Genomic DNA, 17,175 nt, shown 5'->3' on the forward strand with positions numbered 1-17,175 from the left:
TTCCTCTGTGAGTTACTCCCACCAAGACACGCCACCTTGCCACAGACCAAAGCAACAGGGCCAATGGATCATGGAATGGAACCTCCACAGCAGTGAGTCAAAATAAACCTTTCCTCTTTTTGAGTATCTAAGACATTTTGTTACAGTAGTGGGAAACTGACTGGCCCTCCAGGTGGAAGGGGGCTTGGCAGTCCTAGGCCCCCTTGGGTAGGTCACAATGGCCAGTGGAGCAGATGCTCCTTTATCTGGGGCTGCAAGGGAAGGGGAGGGTGAAGGAGAGGCACAAGCAGCAGCCTGACTCTTGGCTGGCACCAGAAGTTCCTCTCGACTCTATTGAATGGATTCATCCCTAGAAGGTGCCTAGAGAACACCCTGAAGAGACTCAGAGAGGGAGGTTTCAGGGCCGGGGCCAGTGGGCGTGGGGAGTTTGACAGTAGGGCCCAACTGCCGGAGGACAGACGGAAACCAACACCCCAGGCCTGTTGGAAGCACACTCCCCAGAGGAACGGCCTGGGGAAGCATCCAGAGGGGACGGCGCTCCAGCACTTGGCCACATTAAGTGAACACCTGTGTGGGGCCCATCGGGCTCTGAAGACCCCACTGTGGAGAGCAGACCCCAGTTTGCCCCCACGGGGCTGTGCGTAAGGTTAATGGTATCAATGCCAGGGCTGTGTGACCCGACACAGATAAGGGACGGCATCAGAAAGGACACCTGCAGATGCTGGCGGCCCCTCCCTGGCTCAGGGACAGGATCAGGCAGAGGCTGGCGCCCAGGCAGTGCCCTGGCCATCACTGGGACGCTGCTTAACTGGGTCTCTCTGTTTGTAGTGGTGCCCATTTGAAGCCAGCCATCGGCTCTGCTCCTCAGAAAGTTCCAGGAGAGGGCCCTTGATTGCCCTCGGGAAGGCTAATTAGTCCCAGGGACGGCGCGTCGGCGGGGCCTGCGGGACAGGGGAGCCGTCAGTCGGCACCAATGGCAGAGACGGCATGGGGCCGCCTTCTGATGGCTTTGTGAAGGTTGCTCTGTGTTTGACTGACAAATGCCACATGTCCCTATGCTGAGGGCACAGCCTGCCGAGTCTCTCTTCCCGCCTCTGAATGGCTCCCCTTGGCTTTGCTTTCATCCACTGGTTTCATCCGCCTGTTCTTCAAAGGGAGGAATCGCAGCGTCCTGACGCCTCGCCCTGCACAGGCCCCGATGTCCTGGTCACTCCTGGCTCCCAGGACTGTAGCAGAGTTCTTAGCGTGTGCCACCGCAGGGGCCACCGAGAGGCCTGCTGGGCCTCTCAGCTGCTCACCACCCACCCCCTCCCGGCGGCAGCCCTCCTGCCAGGGACGCTCTGGCCCAGGGACGAAAGGCCTTCAGCTGCTGTAATTAGGCCCCTACGTCCCAGGGCTCATGGGACCTGAGGGGATGCTGCCTTGGTCTTAAGTGGCCACATGGTGCCAAGGGACCAGGACAGGCCATCTGCACCCGTGCCATCCCCAGGGGCTGCAGCTCCCTGTCTCCCTGAGCCATGGGCCATCTCCCGGAAGCCTGGACTCGAAGGGCTGCTCATGCCTGACCCCAGTCCCTGCCGCGGAGATTGCTGCCCTTCCTTCCTGTGCCCTGGCCCCGGCGCCCCTCTCAGCGCACAGCCGGTCCTGGCGGTGTCCGCCTCCTCCTTCCTCTCTGGCCCCAGCAGGCCTTCTCCTCTCCAGGCAATTCCGGAAACTTCTAATTGCTTCTCTCAGTCTTCCCTCCGAGAGGCACGTTCAAGACGCGGGGACCTCGTTTCCTCCCAGAGCTGCTGGCTGGAGGGCTGCACCGCGGGCCAAGTCGCTCTGAAGGGGAATTGGAGAAATTAGAAGACTGTCACCAAGAGCAAGTGACAAGCCCCAGGACCATGCTCTCTAACGACTGCCTAAATGTTTCCCTTCCTATGGTCAAGAATAACACCCTCGGCCGCCTCCAGCACCGTCTGTCCCCAGCTTCCTTCAGGACGATGACCCACTCACTGTCAGAGTCACCCTGCTCTTGCTTTCTCCCCTGGCTAAGGCCCCTCTCACTGAGCACCCTACTGGGGTCCCGAGTCCACTAGAAGCCCCCAGGTGCTGCTCGGCCATCTCCACGGAGCCCCCCTCCACTGCCTGGGAAAAGTGCCCCCTAGGAGCACGGCAGGCGCAGCCCTGGAGCCAAAGATGACGCTCCACGCGCAGCCTCGGGGAGCCCCACGGTGCCAGTGCCACGCCGCCACAGAGGGCTTTGTCGCTGTGCAGCTTCCACCTTGACTCTCACTTTCTACCTCAGGGTGCCTGGGGCCTTCAGTGAAATAAAGTTAAAATACAGAGGATGAGAGCTCCCCCACTCCTTGGTGGGAGACGGAGATACTTTAATATAGTTTTCAGCCAAATCCATCTCGAATTCAAAACATCAGAGAGAAACACAACTGGACATACAGAAACATCTCTGGAACCCAAGATAAGGGGCTTCGGTGAGAAATCACAGCAAATATTTTGCTATGAAGTGGATTCGAACTAAGAAACAGAAATAAAACTTTATTCTCAAAGAAACAACTTGAGGACCATCTGAGATTTTAAAGTATTGTGTTTTGAAGTAAAAACTATTATCTTTTTTTTTTTTTTTTTTAGCTCAAAAGAACCAGTGAACAGCATGTTGGATAGCACAGATACCTAATTACTCAAGAAATTCTCTGAGCTCTCAGAAGAAAACAAGGTGAAAATTATGAATAACAAGGAAGGGAAGAGAAAGGACAGAACCCAGAGTCCCTGCTCAGGAGACTGGGCCTACAGGAGTTCCCCAAGGAAAAACTGGAACAGAGAAGTGACCAAGGAACTAAGAGAAGAAAAATGAACAGAGATAGAAATTGCGTAAGTCACAGTCCATGGCAATAGGGCCATAAAACCCGACCTGTAGCAAGGGGCAAGAGCCAAGCCACTGGATAACTGAAAAAGTTCCTGGGTGGGAGGAAAAGGAGCCACACTTAGAAATACCAACCATGGCACGGCGGAAGGAAGGGCCTGAAAAACTGGACATGTTGGACATCTGTACAAAGTCAGACCCTGAAAAGGAATGTTCTAATGAAGGATGAGGCAGAGGGAGGAAACGAGGGCAAGAGGAAGGGGGGCTTGGGAGGTAGCCCTGGGGGGTGGGGGGCTGGTGGAAGGGGCTCTCCCGGGAGCTGGCTCTCTGAAGTGGGCAGGAGTCCAGGGAGGCCGCCCCGGTGCCAACGCGGGCAATGGCCAGGAAGAGCTGGACAGAGGACCGGGCGGGCGGGGGGTGTCGCCTACTTTTGCATGCCCGTCTTTTGCATGGGGAGTAGCTTCAGAAAAGCAAAAATCTGCTTTGTCCATCTTCCCGTGAACTCTTATGAGACAAACCCCAGACCGCTGGGCCTGGCCGAGGCCCCTGGTGGGTGCTGTTCCTGGGCTGGTGCATCAGAGCCTTAGGGGAGAAGTGCTGAAGGGGACCCAGGCCACACACAGCATCCAGCCTAGGCCTGTTTGTGAACCGTCCACCGGCCATGCACACCCCTGCCCCACAGGGTACCCACAACATGGAGGTGAGGGGCACCATAACCCAGTACTTACTGTAGAGTTTAGATATGAGGTCTCCCCAAACCTTGCATGTGAGACAATGCGGGACGGTCTAGTGGTGACCTGATGGGGCTACGCCAGCCTTAGCCTAATCAGCGCATGAATCCACTGACGGGAATCAGCTGGGCGGTGTCTGCAGACAGTAGGGTGCGGCTGGGTCACTGGGGGTTTGTCTTGGGTCTGTATTCCGTCTCCGGTGAGTGGAGCTCTCTGCTTTCTGGCTGCCGTGTCCTGACCTCCTGCCCTTCTGCCATGATGTCCACCTCACCGTGGGCCAGAGCGCGGGAGTCGGCCATCTCCGCACAGACCTCTGAAACTGTGCATCCAAATAGCCCTTTCCTCTTCTGTGCTCTTCTTCTCTTCTTGTCAGGTCTTTTGGTCACGGTGACAAAAAAGCTGACTTCAACACTTACCTTGGGATGTTCTGGTCGCTTGGAAAAGCTGGTCTAGAGACAACAGTGACCTGGAGAAGAGACTTCTAGAGAAATACAGGGCCAGCACAAGAGGAGGCCAGGAGTCAAAAGGGGATGTGTAAGGTCACTTGACTCACCTGGGATCCAGCCTTAGTTGGGAGCCCACGCAAATGGGGACTGGCCACCTGCCGTACGTCTTGCATTACAGACCGCTCTCCAGGCCACTGTGGGGTGGTTCCAAGTCCTCTAATGTTCAGGTTGATGGGCGTGACAAAGCCCGCTCCTTCTCCTGGCAGTACACCCTGCGAGTTGGGGGCTGACCCCCACTCCTCTGATATTAACCAGAGACCTGGGAGACTTTGATGGGGTCCTCAGCCTCCCTCTCAAGCCCCCAGTCAGTTCCTCAGCCTTCAGGATTCGTGACCGCTGATGTCACAGCCCCAGTACAGAAGCTGCTGCCAGAGAACAACTTCCAAGGTTAAGAGAAAACACCACAGCGAGAGCTGAATGTCCTTCTTCACTCAACAGCTTCTGGAGAGCAAAGTAGAATTTCCTTTTCATGCATGAGAAGGAGCGAGATTGCTGGTCACGCGGGACCCCCGGAACTGCTGATCAGCTGTGTGCCTTGGGAGGGCCCAGGCCCGAGGAACAGCTTGAGGGAGGGCCCATAGAGCAGTGCTGAAGGTGGTGAAGGACAGTCCCCTCCCTGCCACTGGGACTGCCCAGAGGTCCTCAATGCTTCTGGAGACGTGGTGGCTGCCTGCGGTCCCGAGCCCCGGGCCTGCTGAGGAATGTCTCTGCCCTTGCTCCCGCCAGCCTCCTGGTACCTTCCCCCTCCCTGTGTCCTCCCTAGTCTCCTGTTCTCTCTGGCCTCTCCTTCATGCCCTTGTTCTGAGCCCAGTCCTCAGGCCGTCACACGGCGTGCTGAGCCTTGAGGTGACCCGTGCTCATCACCCCGCACAGACCACACCCAGCTCTCCCGTCGGTGGACTCAGGAGCTGGCTCCCAGCCCTCCAGCAGGCCACACGGGCCAGTCCCCCGACGGTGCAGAGCTCCAACCTCCCAGCTCCTGTACCACCTCATCCTTGGGGGCTGAAGACCACAGGAGGTGGGGGCTCACGGACCTGGAGGCGGGAGTCCCACTTGGTCTCAGCCAGGCTGTTCCCCCAGGGGGCTCTGGGAAGACACTTCCCCACCTTTCCTGGCCCTAGAGTGCCACCCCCTCCACTCCCACCAGCAGTGCCCTTTTCTGTCCCTCCGGAATCTCACCTGCTTCCAGCCTCTAGGGCCCCGGATCACCATGGTCCCACCTGGACCGTTGGTGACACTCTTGTTACCTGCAACCCCCTGGTGAGCTTGCCTTGCCAGGAGCCAGGCCTCTGCCGAGGTTCTGCACACCTAGGGAGGCCCCGATTCTGAGACAGATCTGTCCCTGAGCCTTGCTGTCTGGTCCCCGGCTGCGCCTTGCTCAGATCTGCCCTGACTGGCCGCGCTCCTCTGTGTGGCTCTCCTTTATTGATGGGGCCACTGACCTCTGAAGCCCATGCCCAGCACGCTGAGGACTGCAGCCCTTCCTCGGCCCTCCACATCCCTGCTTGAGTCCTGCCAAAGCTGATGGCCTCGGGCCCATGCCACTGCTCAGGTCCGGCTTCAGTCTGGGTGGAGGATTTTGTCCAGCATGAAAACCTTTTGCCAGCTCCCCAGTGCCAGCTGCTCAGGAGGGACAGCTGGGCCCTGTGTCTGCCCCCTTTCCAGTCTCATCTGTGCACTCCACCCCACCTTCCGACAGCCTCAAGCCTAGAGTTGAACTCTTTGGGTTTCTTTTATTTTTGTTTCTTGGTACTGGGGATTGAGCCCGGGGCACTCCACCACTGAGCCACACCTGGTCCTTTTTACTGTATCTTGAGACAAGGCCTCATGAAGCTGCCCAGCTGGTCTGGAACTTGCCTTCCTCCTGCTGCAGCCGTCCTGGTTGCTGGTGGATGTCTGCTAGAACCAGATGCCCAGGGCTCTCACATAACTGTCCCCACGACCAGTGGCCGTCTTCTTTCCTCTGGCCTGGCAGCTCCACAAGCTGTGTCCCACAGGAAGCCCTCCCAGGTCACCCCTCCAAGCCCACGGGCTCCTGTCCTGCGTCCTCCCCTAGCACCCCGTGGGTATCTCTGCAATGCCACCACACAGGACGGCTCTTATTATGTGTGTGGCCCCATTAGGCATGTGCTAGGGCTCAACATTTGGTTTTGGAATGAAAGTGTCTATTAAACACCTGTCATGTGCTAGACTCGGGCTCAGACTTTGTCCACTGTGATGCTGAGGCACCAGCACCATAGGTGTGACAGTGAGCAAGCTCCAAATCGGGGCCCCTTGTCTGGGTCCTGGGGGAACCTGCTTCCTGGAAGACATAGCTGGGTCCCGCTCCCTCTAGAGTCAGGGCCTCCCGTTCGGCCCAGGTAGGCAGGTTGGAGCTCCTGCCCTGGGAGCTGCAAGGGGGGCGTCTGGGTGAGTGGATGTGAGAAGCCACTCTGCTGTCCTGAGGTGGGCATGCAGGTCTCTTGCAGAAATTCCCAAGCTGCGAAATTCCCAAGCTGGTCTGCATCCAAGCCCAGCTTCAGATACACTTTCAAGAAGATAGAAAACAACAGACTTCCCACCTCTAGCTCCACAGAGGATGCCAGGCAAGAGGCCTGGAGCAGAGGTGCTCTCCAAAAACGCAAGCTCGTAATTCCCCCCACGCGCATCAGACTGCACAATTTACAGGCACTGACAAATTTCACCATTTAACAGCAGCCATTAAAGACAGATTCTGGGTGGGTGGGAAGAGATGCCAGTTTATATCAAGGCTTGATTGCTCAGCACTCGGAGTCCCCAAGCTAATACATCAAATTTAATTTTTGAAAACAAGAGCCCACCAAGATAAACTTTCACTAATTAACAAAACCTGATTATTTTTTTTTCAAGATGCATTCCAATCTCCCGTCACTACCATAGCAGCCACGGAATGTTCAACGTGGGGAAAGGGAATGGCACGGGAAAAAGCTGGCTGCAGAGCCTTTGCCAGGCTCCCCGGGAACGGAAACTCATCTTGATAAATCATGGTGGCTCTTTGCCATCAGGAGCCTTCTCCTTTCAGATCTTATGGCCAAGAGAAGTATCGGCCATATGTTCACACCATTTGGTGAAAAACACACGGAACCAACAACACAAGCATTGCACTTATGGGTGATTTTTTAAAAAATCATGCCAAGTGGCTTCATCCTAAACATGTGAAATATACCACATCACTCCCTTGCCATTAGGTCTATTAGGATTTGTTTATTTTTATTTTCATGGTTCCATGGGCACAAATAACCTCTTGCATGGGACCAGCATTTTTAGAAGTCGTGAACCAAATATAAGCAACTGGCATCCTATGTCCTTATCACTTGTCATTCCTCAGGTGTCCTCTTCTAAATCACAGTGAGTGAATAAAAAGCAAGAAAGGAAGATACTATAAAATCAGAACCCTAAGGGTTGTCCACTAGGATGTCAGCGGTCATTCATCAGGCGGAATGCTCCAGTAGCCCTGGCCAGCAGAGCTTCCAGGACCAGAGTGTCGTGGTGCCTGTCGGTGGCATGCCAGTTCCTAGTGATGAGCCCACTAGGATGACTACAGATTAAGCCGTGAACACAGCTAGGGCTTGGTTGTTGCTGAACTCTTAATTTCTCAGAGTATCACGGCCCCAAGTACTTTGTTGTGAAGAAATTTAAATTCCAGTGAAGGTTTTGTGGTGTATTTGAAGTTTCTGGTGGGGAAATAATTTGTCTGGCATGCCTTGGGAATCAGAGTCTTGGTAGAGTACCTGTGTCCAGTAGGGACTCAAGCCCACACTGCTCACCCTTTGTACACACTGCGTGGCTTAGAGTGAGAAGGGAGACTGAGGGGTGTGCCGTGAGCTGCTTGCCCTGGGGCTGGAACCCAGCGCCTCACACAGGCTTGGCAAGTGCTCTCCAATAATCTTTCTCAACACAAAATACATGGGTGAAGGGCTTGAAGATTATAAAGGCAATAATGAGAGGAGACCCTTGGAAGGCCAGAACATTGTCTGGATTCTAATTTTGGTTTGATTTACATTGACATTTTAATAGAGGTGCAGATATATAGTGAGCATGTGACATTACATCTAAGCTCTTCCTCTGATTTGTGGTCACTATATACCACTCGAAGCCCCTGGTCTCCTCTGGGGTTTGTGACAGGCTGTGGGCACATACATATTCTGGGTCAGTTCGGGGCCAGCTCAGCACATGACTTGGTATGCAGGCCTCTGCAACTCTTTTTGAAGGGTGGACAGGATAGTGTTCTGTACCAAGGCTTCTGTGGTGAACAACTAGAAGTGCAAAAAAACTCCTTGAAGTGCAAAAAAAAACCAGAGATCACCACTTACCAGGAGGCACTGGTGTGGATGCTATGGTTGTTGCTTTTAAGTGTGCGTTTGGTGAAGGATATCTTTAAGGAGCTGTATCTATATTATAGTTCCTGGATTCTTTGGGAAAACGTGGTTTGTAGAATATTCAGATCCCAGGCCAGCTAAGAGCCAACCTTGGGTGGAAGAGCAAAGCTCAGTCTCCACTGCTTCCTTGACCTTATGCTTGTGCTCAAACGGAGAGGCCTGAACTCGACTCTAGAGTTCTGGAACTATAGTGCCTCTCAGCTCAGTGTGAAGATGGGCACCTTGTTTCTAGGCAAGCTCTGTGCTGTGTGTATCAGAGGAAAAGGAGCATGATGTCAAACATCGTGACCAGTCACCGTCGTCGTATTTGACCTTTCCTGAGTCGGGGGCAGCACAAACTTATTGCATGATTGAATTTCAGACTAGCTTCCCCCAGGTATATCACAAAGGGGGGGGTCTGCCTCGTCCCTGGATGTCTGACATCCCAAACTGACATTCAATAAAAAAGCATCAGAATCACCCTTGGCACTGAACACAGGTGAGCAACAGGCTAGGCATGGCATTCCCCAGAACACCCCTAATGACAAAGCTCACGATATTCTCCCAGGCCTTACTTTTAAAACATGCAAAACACGTTTGAGCAGCAGACAAAGGAACCAAGTGTGTGTAAGTATATTAGGACTAATGCACGCTCAGTAATTGCAAGGCTTTTACCTGTACTGTCTCATTTAATCTTGTCAATTCTGTGAGGTGGGGGTTAGACCATTGCAGGCGAGGAAACAGGTTCAAGAATTTAAATACCTTGCTCAAGGTCACAGTGACACTCTTCTTCAGTGAGGACATCTTTCACTTTGAGAAACGAATACAAGGAACATGGACATTTAGGGGAAGAGTCCGACATGCTCTCTGGCTAGCCAGTGTTGTCCAAAGCTCTGCAGCATGTTTATAAGAATTATAAAAATAAAATAAAATAAAAAATTCCAGGCTACTTAAGTCAGGAGATGCTTGGGGTTAACCAGCCTCCTGCCTGCAGGCCACTTTCCTCTCCAGTGTGGTACGGTGGGTTATGGAGTGCCCTCAGGACAGGACACAGGGTTGTTTTGAGATCTCTTTTCTTTCTTAGAATGACTGTAGAAAGCTGGGGTAAGCCTTCAAGTGCCTGAAGTCAGATTGGAGAAAAAGTTGCATTTGTTCATACATGTGATGATCTCCCCCACTCCAGACTCACTCTCCAAGTTCCCATTTTTAAACCCGGTAGGGAGTTACATGGGAAATTGGAGCCTGGCATTGCAGAGGGCTGTGCACTTGACGCAGGGGCTCCAGAGCTTTGTATGGGGGACTGCAGTTTCTCCCTCCACTGTCAAACTCCTAGGCCCCTTAGGGGAGACTGAGCAGGGAACTTTCAGAGCTGGCAGGGGCCTCAGAGTCATCTGCAGGGCACACAGGGAGGTCTCCAGGCCACCCTGTGTGTCCAACAGCAAAACCCATTATCAATGCCAAAGTGCAGCGGGTATTGTTTTGGAAGCAAGCTGCATTGAGCAGACTTGTACATTTCTATGACTGTCTGATGTGAAAGATGGAAATGCAATTAAACCAAGGCCATTATCCACTGGTGACTCCTGAGAGCCTGGACAGAGAAGGGCACCTGGTATGTGCTCAGTACCTCTGCTGAATTAATGAATGACTTGTGGCCTTAGCAGATGTACACTACCAGAAATATTTACTAGTTTTGAGAAACTTGCCTAAGCATTAAGTTAAAGTTTACTTCCAAGTTCTCCTGGGTGTGCCAGGGGCACAGGGTGATGGCCTCAGGCACTGGGCTCCCAGAAAGAGACCTCAGCCCACCCAAGAGCAATGGGTTGTCTGGCCTCCATTGTGGCTCATTTGTAATGCTTTCTTCATTCCTCATAGGGGAACAGATAGGGGAACTGGCAATGTCATCTGAGAGGAGACGAAAAACTTTCGGCAGTTTTGGAAAGGGAGGCTTTCGCAGGGGAAGCAGCATGCCTTGTATTAGAGCAGCAGAGTTTATGCTGTGTAAACTGGCCCCCTCCACTAGGAAAAAAGCATTCTTCATTACGATTTTTAAAGTTTAACAATCTTCAAACAGGCCACACTCATCAGTAAAAACCGATTCAGCTTCCTTCTCAAACCAAACACTCCAAGTAGCTATTTCTGAGCAGATGCCACCCCATAGTATCATTTATGTGACATTAAAAAAATTCACTCAAATACCAACAGATTCAACTTTATAGCACCATTCCAAAATACTAAACTTTCTTTGCACCTTTATTTTTATCTTTTTTTTTTTTTTTGGTACACATTTAAAGTATGGGCCCTGTAAGTTTCTGAAAAGCCTCATAGAAAAAAAAAACAACAACTAATTTTTAGGACAAAGCAATAACTCAGTTTATAGGCAAGATGATCTCAAGCAGGCTGCAATTCTTCATGGGCTTCTGTGAGTCTTGATTCTGGGGTGAGAGTGGAGAAAGGATGCTAGAATCTTCCTGGAGGAGCCTAGAGACTGCGCTGCATGTTGGCCTGTGCCCACGAGCTGCTCAATGGTCGGACTCTGGGCACTGGCTACAACTCAAAGCATGACATTCATAGTCTATGATTTTACTCTTCTGATTGACTAGAGAATTGGGACATTAGATTACTCAGAGTTCATGAAATACACCTTTTATTCATACACTATGAGAGACAAATTAGAATCATATTGAATTCCATCTTACAAACCTCCATGTTTTAAGCTTGGAGCACTAAAATCTGTTTTTAGCAAGCAGCTGTATTTAAAGTAGAATTATAAATGGGTTTTTAATTCAACATATATTTGGCTGCATTGTTATGTAAGAAGACTGTTTGACTAAGTAATGTGGGAGTTGACAGATGAGACTGCTTGCAGGAAAAAATTCTTATTTTTTTTTCCTCGTGACTACAGAGTCATGTCTTACACTGATTCTGACTGCGTGCTCCTGTCTAACTCTCCCATATGTTACTGTGGGTAATGTGAACCAGGAAAGCAGATGTGTCAGGGACTGGGAGTGTGGAGTACACTGTGACTAGAAGAGGGGTGAGAGGTAGAGCCAGAAGAAGAAGGGGTCCACTAACAGGATGACTCTGTAATGGTTTCAGAGAAATTGATTGTTATACAATAATAGTCAACGACCCCTGGAGAAAAAGTTTAAATTAGAACTAATGAGTATTAAAGAGCTACTGTGCACCAGGTAGGAAGGACTATGAGAATAATAATATGCCCTGAAATAGAAATAATCACTTTGCACTATGTACACCACATACAATATAACATATTCTTTTTAACATTGCACAATATAAATATTATACACGGTGGAGTAAACTAAATGCAAAATAACTTTGAGGCACACAGAAGAAACATGGGATAGACTGAACTTTGATTAAAATTACGATGGACTAGTGAAAGGCAGAGTGTTACATTTCAGGCCAGTCAGCTTCGGAGTTCTCGCCTCCAGTGGGTTGGCGGCCACTTCCCATCTACATTGAAAATTATCATACCTCAATGTCAGAGTTAATTGCTTCAAAGAAAGACTAATTAGCTAAATAATTTGAGAAAATCGAAGTGTTGCTCCCCACTCTAGAGTAGGTAACCCTCGAAAGGTGCCTTCAGACCTCAGGGCTTTGTAATTTGAGGATGCAGCTGTATTTCCCCTATTTCTTGTAAATAACTCGTCACTATGAAGCCACTTTAAGGAAACTAGAACAGTATTCAAGAACACCCATCACAGTGCTTAACAAGATTTAATGTACATTTATTCTTAACATGTGGAACATATAAAGATTTTATACTGAATAAATGATATTCATTAAGCCAGAGGAAAAGGAGGAATTTACATCAAGTTTTTTTCTTTTTTTTTTTTTTAACTACATTATCTTGAAATACAAATGTGGATTCTCGTCACTGAAAAATCTTTGAAGTTGTGTTTCTTCCTTTTAGTTGTATTTTTTCTTTTGTCTGTACTGGTAACCATTTCTAAATCAATCCATATGCAACCATTTCCACACCTTGATTTATGAAGCAAATTGTGATCAGCTGCTCTCTCGAAACAGAGCATGGCTTTATACATACAGAAACTTGTACATTACCCTCTTTTTTTTTTTTTTGTTTTTTTTTGTTTGTTTTTGTTTTTTGTGTTTTTTGTTTCTTTTTTATTTTTGGAGATATGGCCCTAATGAAAAAATATATAAAATAAAAATAAAAAATTATTTAAATCTACCATCACTTCGTAGTTACCACATCATGAAAAAGAAACTAAAAACTTTGTACTAAAAAACAAAAAAAAAAAAAAAAAAAGAAAAAAAAGTGAGGGTATGTTTAATGTACAACTTCTATATACATCACAGCCCATAGGCAGTAAAAAAAAATATTTAAAAAATGATTAAAGGAATTGTGAAGAACTGTCATGTGGGGGGCCAAACGACAGACAGCAGACATGGCGGTAGTGGTGAGGAAGCAATTTTCATTGATCGCTATCAGGTATGTATTTTCAATTCTAACTTAAAAGACATTGTTTTTGCTCCTAGCCTAATGTAACCACCTTCCTGTGGAGAAACCAGTATCATTCATAGTTCTGACTACTGACTGACACACCTCCTTGAGCCCCTCTACCTATATCTCTAGAAGTTTCTATTGCACAGAGCTTTGGGTGATGGGATGCAACTTTTTTTTTTTTTAACATTCTCTGAAGAATAAAATATATAGGAAAATAATAATTTTTCACCTTTTTGACTCAGTGTGGTGAAATTTTCCCATCTTAGCATCTTTTGCCAAACTTTTTTCTTTAAAGTCAATTTGCTTCCCCAAAAATGCAATACAACATGGAAAAAAGAACATTAAAGAGAGAATCTGTGAAAAACAAAATGTGACCTTTGAATGCACTAGACAGCAACTTTGGTTAAAAAAAAAAAAGAAATAAAAAACCCCAAAGGATGTACTTATACACACAGACAGCAAATATTAATTTTATAACTGTTCAAATTAATTATTTAATTCCCAATTGGTAAATAGTGAACGGGGCAGAGGAGCAAAGATTTTCTTTTCCTTCTTCCTACGCTGGATAAACAAGAACAGAAAACAGCCAGTTATATGTGACGCGCTAATCTTCACTCACACATGCTTGCCTTCTCACTATGTCATAACTGCCCAATCTGAAATAGTACATCACAGATGACAGATGCAACCAGAGAGTTCAGGACAGCTGATATCGAGATATCCAGCAACCGACCCTCGTGCAAAAGGAATTCCGAGCGGTTCTCGTCCACTCTGGCCATGGCCAGTAAAGCCTTGGCCGCCCTGCACATCATGTCTACGCTAGGTGGTTCCAGAGGCGGGGGCTGCATGTGTATGAGGTTATGCTGGCTCTGCTGGTACTGCGCCATCGTGACCCCGTCCTCCAGGAAGCTTATCAAGTTCCCAATGCTTCCCTTCTGCACAGCTATTGCCCTTGCTGCTAGCGCATCCCCCTGGGCAAGGTTCGATAAAAGCGCCATGGACATTTCTCGACAGACTGGGTTTTTGCGATCCCCAACGTACCTAACTAACGTAGCATAGAATTTCTCCTGACGACTAAATGGAGGCGTGGCCAAGATGAGGTCCACGTTATTGTCCTGGATGCTGAGCTTACAGAGGGTCTCCAGCACAAGTCTTTGAGGCGACAGGACCGAGTTGGGTCCCACTGTGGGAAAGGGGTCTTGCGCCTCTGCGGATGGGCACACCATCCAGTGCAGCAAGCCATCCAGGATCGGCAAGCAGATGCTTTCCGTGTAAGCGGACAAGTCTAGCTGCCCCGAGATGTTGGCCAATGTGACCAGTGTGTTGTCCCGCAAGACCTCCAGGCAGTCCCACCACCACTCATCTTTGCTGCAGGCCACCCCCTTGTCCTCGTCCTCCTCCTTCTCGTAGGTCTGCGGCGCTCGTTTTCTCTCTGGATGCTCGTGGTGAAGAAGAATCAGCTTCCCCAGGATCAGCACCAAGCCCGGATGTTTGGACATCTCGGCGTCGTTGCCAGGCACGAAAGACAAGCTGCGCACGATGTTGGACACGCAGATGCAGCGCCTGGCCAGCGAGTCTTGCCAGTGTGCGATGGTGCACAGTGGGGTCTCGTCCCGGCTCCTGGGCTCATCTTCCAGCAGCCTGATGTTCCGGTGGCTTTTGGCCTGCTGTATACCAAAGGGAAACTTGCTGCTTTCGGTCTGGGGTCCAGGGTTTGCTTCTTCGGGCAAGGCCCCCGGCCGAGCTGACAGGACATCATCGATGGTGGCTATGATGCTTTTCTCTGGCTGCTCTTCAGAATCACCTTTGCCTTCTGGCTCTTTCTTTCTACCTGTGGAGCTTAAAGGGGGAGGTGGGCGCCTGCGAGGAGGAATCTCCATCTTACTCTCAAAGTGGGTCTGGATGTGCTCTGTGGTGTCACCGCCTCCCAGCTGCCAGTGCAGAAGCCCGCTGCTGAACTCCTGCACGCGGCCCAGCCGGTCAGAGCGGTCCACCACAAACAGGTTGTTCTTCTTGACAATCTTTATGGGCAGCCTGTCAAACTTACTGGCCTGTCTGGGCTTCTCTTTGGGGGCTGTAGTGGTGTCTGGGGCAGCGAGGGTGGCACTGCTCTTTGCCTCTGACTCCACCTTTTCCATGTCTTCCTCCTCTTCCTCCTCGTCCTCCTCCTCCTCGAGACCCTCAGTGTCTTCCTCCTCTTTCCCAGAATCTTCTGCCAGGGACTGGCTGTCCTCTCCCTTCACTGCACTGTGACCGAGTGCTTTCTGGCTGGGGTCTCCCACTTCATACTCCATGAGAATTCCAAAAATGTCAATCAGGCATTTTCTAAAGTATTCTACTAAAAGTTCAAGAAATCCAGACAACTAGAGGAGAGGAGAGAGAAGAGGTACAGTCATGACATCAGCTGTGACTGGAGGGGTGAAACCCTGGGACCACCTTTCTGGCTGGGTTGGACCACATGGGTGCTGGGTGAACTTCCCAAATCCCACATCATGAACCAAGCCAACACAGGCACGCCTCCCGTTGCTGCTGACTTTCCACTCCCCCAACCTGAACCTGACTTCTTGCTCCACATTGCTAATGTCATCATTGAGGGAGCGCTCGGCTCCTCTTTATCCACCTGGTTTAGGTACAGCACTCTCATTATTAGAAGAGTAGGAATGTGGATTTTATAGACCCTTTCACCCAAAGTGACTCGTTCTCTTCTATTATTTATCTGAGACTTGCCTGCTGGGATTTTTATGGTTATTATTCTTAGGATTTTATGGTTATTTTTGTCTCAGGTGCCATAGATTGCCCTAATTTATATTCACTATATATCCTTTAGAGAAGATAATTTCAACTATGTAGTAGCTCATAAACACTGAAAATTAGAAACAAATCAATTTAGTCTTTGATAAATGAATTAAAATGTTTCATAAAATGCAATTTTACATTTCAGTTAGTCACAGCTCACGCTGAAAGACAAAAGCCACTAGGAGAGAGCCACCAACTGTGAGAGCAAGCTGCGATTCCTGTGAGCCCCTGAGCCATGGAGGGCTCGGGGACCCCACTGCCAGCCCTGCCACACAAGGGCCCTCCAAGAAGTAGGTCATAACAAGGGCTCTCCTGACAGACCCCGGCATCACCACACTGTCCTGTTGGCCGGCAGTGTCTTTTGGAAAGTGGTGAGAAGCACCAACTCTGGCACAGTACTTGCTTTCAGGGTCCCAAAGAAACCATTTCCAGGTAGGAACTGGATAACGGAAGCTTACGTTTCCCCTGGGGAAAAGGGGAAGTTAAGAAAGTGACCTGAGAGTGAGAACACGTGACCAGCACAGTCCACCTATTATAAGGATGGAAGTTAATTACTCTAGTGAAGGCCAGATACATTTTAAAAATATTTATTTTCTTTTAAAAGAGACTTTGTGTGACATTTAAGACCTTATTAATCTGCTCTCTATCAACTGAAAATCACCTTTTGGGCCACATTACACTGAGGACTATATGAAAGAAAGGGGAGGTGGGAGAGGATGGTCTTATTTCAGTGGAAGCAAGGAAAGTGCTCTGTTTTTAACAGAAAGCAGAGCATTGCTCATGTGCTCCAGGGAGAAGGGCCCATCCTCGGCTCCCCCCATCCAGCTGCCTCCCGCCCAGCTTCCAGCAGCGCGCCGGCTGGCGAGGCTCATTCTTAAAGGTGAAATGACTGCTTCAGAATAACCTAGGAAGAGGCAGAATAAAGGCGTAGCTCTAGACAGAGGTTTGGCCACAAGACCATGACATTTCCAGCTGGATGTAGGGTAGGGTGGTGGGGCTCACTGACCTCCTCTCTACTTCTATATACTTCATACATTTTCTGTAACATACCATTTGTTGTTATATGTTTTGATGACCCTTTATTTTATTCATTTATATATGTGTGGTGCTGAGAATTGAATCCAGGGCCTCACACATGCTAGGCAAGCGCTCTACCACTGAGCCACAATCTCAGCCCCTATTTGTTTTTAATTAACTGAAAAGTAGGGCAATGTTCCACTGGAACTAACCATATTTTCAACCCTGACTCACTCTTAACTTTTTGTTACATTTTGACTAATATTCCCTTTGGCCTGCTAACATTCATCTAAAGATTTAACTTGGCCACACCGCCCCACCCACAGTCACTGTTTTCCTGAGCAGCACAGGTATGTGTGTGTATCACCTGCCTGAAGTGAGAATCACCGCAGATCAC

The 17,175-nt window shown here is 49.4% G+C and overlaps 1 protein-coding gene across 9 annotated transcripts in view; it reads right to left on the bottom strand.

Moving 5' to 3' along the window:
* Positions 1-12,204: 12,204 nt before the first annotated feature.
* Positions 12,205-17,175, bottom strand: part of Arid1b (AT-rich interaction domain 1B) — a 394,730-nt gene continuing 389,759 nt past the window's right edge. For all 9 annotated transcript variants that reach the window (XM_078018840.1, XM_078018836.1, XM_078018839.1 and 6 more), the window contains one exon: positions 12,205-15,328. In XM_078018840.1, coding sequence (XP_077874966.1) covers positions 13,607-15,328 — 1,722 coding nt within the window. In that variant the 3' untranslated portion in view covers positions 12,205-13,606. The remainder of the gene's footprint in view (positions 15,329-17,175) is intronic.

The sequence above is a fragment of the Ictidomys tridecemlineatus genome, chromosome 8 (assembly GCF_052094955.1).
Source record: "Ictidomys tridecemlineatus isolate mIctTri1 chromosome 8, mIctTri1.hap1, whole genome shotgun sequence".
In the NCBI taxonomy this organism is placed as follows: domain Eukaryota; kingdom Metazoa; phylum Chordata; class Mammalia; order Rodentia; family Sciuridae; genus Ictidomys; species Ictidomys tridecemlineatus.